Raw genomic sequence first — 4,439 nt, forward strand, 5'->3', positions numbered from 1 at the left:
GCCAGAGCGAGCCTGCCGCCGCCGGGCCAGGCCACAGCCTGCAGCGGAGCCCAGGAGAATCAGCGCCATGGCGGAACAGACCTACTCGTGGTGAGTGTGGGGCTCCGGGAGGCTGGGGCACGGCGAGGTGGGGGTCGGGACGCCGGCGTAGCCCGCCGGGGTAGAAGGGAGGAAGATGAACAGGTGCGTGCTGGTGGGGCCGCGGGTTGGGGGGTGCACGCCCCCCTCTCTCCCACTGGAGGGGGGTGGCTAGCGCTCCGGGAAGGCATTGAGCGGCCGGGAACCGGCGTCTGAGAAGGGAGATGGAGGCAGCGGTGGATGTCATTTGGCTAAGGGAGGAGCAGGTGATAGATGGAGAAGGGGAGCATGACCCTGGGGCGGGAATCCTGCGGAGGAGAAGTTGAATCCGACGAGCTTCCCCGGAACCGACTTGTAGGGATGACTCTCAAGCAGAAGGAATCGAACGGGTGGAAAGAGGCGGGCCAGGGCAAAGGTGGGTCACTGGGCTTGGAGGAAACTCTGATGAGAACAGGTGAACGAGGCAGAACTTTCAAGAGTGAGAAGTGGAGCAGCCGCCTTAGCGGTGGGACTGCTACTTAACTCTGGGATAGGCAGCTAAGGGAGAGTTGGTAAGGTGGGCCGAGGCCCAGGAGTGAGGGAAGGAAAATCGCGGAGGGAGAGAGTCTTGGGAGCTATGGAGGTGAGTCACTGGTGAAGAGGTTAGAAGAGGAACCTGTTTGGATGACCAGATTCTGGAGAGGAAGTCGTTGGTGACAGTAGGGTATGGGCAGAATCTTTGTAAGGGTTGGTACAGTGTTTTTAAGAATTTGAAGTGTGCTGGTGTCCTGGGCTAAGTATGGAGATGGAGGATCTGCAAATTATGTTCATTTCTGTGAGATTTTTAAAGTTATTAAGTATCTCATAAAGGACTGAGAAGCAAGCATACCCTGTAATTTATGGTGTGACAGCTTACTGTGCAAAGGAGGGAGTGTTAAGGTTTGGGGAAAGGGGGATGAAAGACTCCCTCTTTGGCATGTAGAGGAGTAATATTTGCAGGAGGGGTTGAAGGAGTGATGAGGGTATCCATGAAGAGTGGAAATTGGATAGTGGAGAGGAAGCAATGGCTAGAGGGTGAAGAAACAAGAAATGGGATAATGTATTTGTGGGTGTGGGGATGAGGAATCTGCTTGCAGTTTAGAGAGGTTATTTGAAGATGGTTTGCTTTACTTTTGTTGTTGTTGTTGTTGCATTTTGACCGTGGCTGGGTTTGAACCCACCACTCTTGGTATATGGGGCCAGTGCCCTACTCACTGAGCCACAGGCACCACCCTAGATGGTTTGCTTCTTGAAGCAAACATGGTTTGGGACAGAACTATCAATGTTCCTGTCTTAGAAAGCTTTATAGAATGGTAAGAACATGGTGTTTGGAGTTGGAAGACTTGGTTTGAAAGTCCACTTCACCACTAATTTGCCTTACAACTGGATGTGATAATGAGGTTTTCATTCCTTTCTGCTTATTTATAAAATAGAGGCATTACTTCTTCACATGCTGTAAGGATTACCTTTATAAAGCACTTGGCAAACTGTGAAGTACCATATTTTACTACAATTATTATAATCAGGGAAATGTCAAAGAAATCGGTAGTGTTTGAAAATAAAGAATACTTTTAGGTAGAAGGCTCGAATAGATGGTTTGTAGTATTTGAAGTTATAAGAAGTTGAAAACTCATCGTGTCTTCCCATTACTATATGGTACTATATGTACCTTTCCAGGAGGTACATACAGTCTCAAGAAGTAGGTACTGAGAGATTGAGAGAAATTTAACTCTAAAGGAAGAATTAATATCTTGGTGAACAAGGGCTTTCAGAAGGCATTCAAACTAATTTGATAGTTTTGAATCACTATTAAGAGACAGTGAGCTGCCCCTCAGTAGCAGGTGCCATGGAACACAAGATTATAATTTGAACTTTCTTAGAGAGTAAGAAATGAAGGTAAAGGTGATCCTGTCATGCATTGTGGTAATTCATCTTGAACTTATAGTCTGGCCCAGCTGAGAGTCCTTGCTGTTTTTATGGTGCCACACAGAGGCTATCCATAGAAAACAGTGGTCAAGAAATGGGGAATCGGCCGGCCGGGCGTGGTGGCTCACACCTGTAATCCTAGCCCTCTGGGAAGCCGAGGCAGGGTGGGTGAATTGCCCTAAGCTCACAGGTTCGAGACCAGCCTCATCCAGAGCGAGACCTCATCTCTAAAAATAGCTGGGTATTGTGGCTGGGGCCTGTAATCCCAGCTACCCAGAGACTGACGCAAGAGAATCACTTGAGCCCAGGAGTTTGAGGTTGCTGTGAGCTATGATGCCACGATACCCTACCTAAGGTGACAAAGTGAAATTCTGTCTCAAAGAAAGAAAGAAATGGGGAATATGAGTGATGTTAGTCAGCTCTGCAAGTGCAGGGGCAATTACTGTGAAGCTTGACAGTTTTTAAGATTCCTTAAAATCCCAGCTCTCTTTATATGCTTTACAGGCAAAGAAGTTCCTTGAAATCATGATGCTTATTAGCCCCTTATTTTTAAGATGGAGAAAGTTTTTACATTATCTTGAGTGAGGGTGGTATATCAGGGCAGGGGATTGGGAAACCAGACAGCTTCCTAGTTCTTCTGGAGTCAACTGGGTCATAATGTGAATAGTTCACATTGCATTTCATATATGCTCATTTAATTCTCCAAAGTCCTTGGGATAGGTGCTATTTTCCTATTTTTTAGAGGAGGAAACTCAGGCTCAGGACACCAAGTGATGTGTCTAAAGTATTTCACCTGCAATATTTTCTTTTGTTTGACATGAATTCTCTTATTTTACTCCTTTTCATTGAAATGCAAATATGGAAAAGGTATTCCAAAAGATTTTTGGATTATCTGTCATTTTGTAGTATCTTTGTCACTCTTTCCTTGGTTTGTACAAAGAAGTTGCTATTTTTTTAAAGACAGGCTTACACTTTATTTATTTGGATGTGACCTTTAGGAAAAATCAACCTGTGGTGACTACTGGGGCACTATGTATTTGTCTGAGTATAGAGCTGATGAAGAATGCAGAGGGATATGCATGTAGGATCTTTTAGGATTTTCACATAATACACACAAATTATAAAACAAGATTGGTCATGAGTTGACAGTTACTCATCACTGAGTACATGGTAGTTTTTAATTCTTTTGAGTTTTACATGTTCAAAATTTTCGTAATAAAAAGTATTTTTTTAAAAAAACCCTTATCAGGTGGCGTCCATAGCTCCGTGGGTAGGGCTTCGGCCACATACTCAGAGGCTGGCTGTTCAAACCTGGCCTGGGCCAGCTAAAAAACCCTTATGTACAAATTCATGGCATTCTCTGATTTCTTTTGCTCGCTCTCTTCCTAGCAGATTCTATCAAAATCCTGCTACTGAAGGGTTCACTCAACTTCCACTTAGCTGTGAAGCATTTTCTGACCCAATCTAAAAGTGATCTTTTTAATATTTGTAGTTCTGTCTGTATCACTCCTTTTCTTTTATAAATATCTAGTCTAGCTAGATTGAAAAGTCTCTGAGAGTAAGGACCAATATAACAGTAACCTTTGTTCTCTTCCCTGTGCCTTGCACATAGTCCCTGCTTAATAAATCTTGAGTGATTGAATATAATAGTAAACTTTCAGGGAGGTTCTGCCTTTGTTGAGAGAATATTAAGCATGAGGAGGAAGCTACTGAAGGATAAACGTTTATAATCTGTGCGCTTACACGACATCTTTTTGTAAGTTGGTCTGCTGATGTTCCAGGGCTGTGAGAATGCGAATACCATCCCTTATTAAAGTTTTAAATGAAAGTGAGAGAAGAAATTAAAATAATTGTAACACCAGATTCTTTTTTCTTTTCTTTTTGAGACAGAGCCTCAAGCTGTCACCCTGGGTAGAATGTGGTGGTGTCACAGCTCACAGCAACATCCAACTCCTGGGCTTAAGCGATTCTCAGTCTCCCAAGTAGCTGAGGGAGCACCACAACGCCTGGCTATTTTTTTTTTTGGTTGTAGTTGTCATTGTTGTTTGACAGGGATGGGACTGGATTCGAACCCGCCAGCTCTGTTGTATGTGGCTGGCGTCTTAGCTGCTTGAGCTACAGGCGCCAAGCCCAGATTCTTTATTATGACTTACCCACAAGATTCTGCTTATATCCTTTTTACTCATACTTTTACTGAAGAAGTAAAAGAATGCATGTGAAAATACACCATGAAGGTGCAAACTAGACTTTTATTAATTTGAGAAAAACCCTGCTCACTGTGTGTTTATGAGCAGTCCTGAGAGAATCTGGAGCTCCTGTTGAAGCCAGTGCAGTACTTCTATGTAATTGCACTTGGACCCTGTCCTGTTAAAAATGATTTATATTAGGGTTAATGTTGATGTATAGAAAAGGAGGTC

General features: G+C 43.9%; 1 protein-coding gene across 1 annotated transcript in view; it reads left to right on the forward strand.

The window, feature by feature from the left end:
* Nucleotides 1-6: 6 nt before the first annotated feature.
* SPPL3 (signal peptide peptidase like 3) overlaps nt 7-4,439 on the forward strand; it is a 150,200-nt gene continuing 145,767 nt past the window's right edge. The window contains exon 1 of the mRNA XM_003789906.3: nt 7-90. Coding sequence (XP_003789954.2) covers nt 68-90 — 23 coding nt within the window. The 5' untranslated portion in view covers nt 7-67. The remainder of the gene's footprint in view (nt 91-4,439) is intronic.

The sequence above is a fragment of the Otolemur garnettii genome, unplaced genomic scaffold (genome assembly GCF_000181295.1).
Source record: "Otolemur garnettii isolate 467f Iridium unplaced genomic scaffold, OtoGar3 scaffold00038, whole genome shotgun sequence".
NCBI classification, from domain to species: Eukaryota; Metazoa; Chordata; class Mammalia; order Primates; family Galagidae; genus Otolemur; species Otolemur garnettii.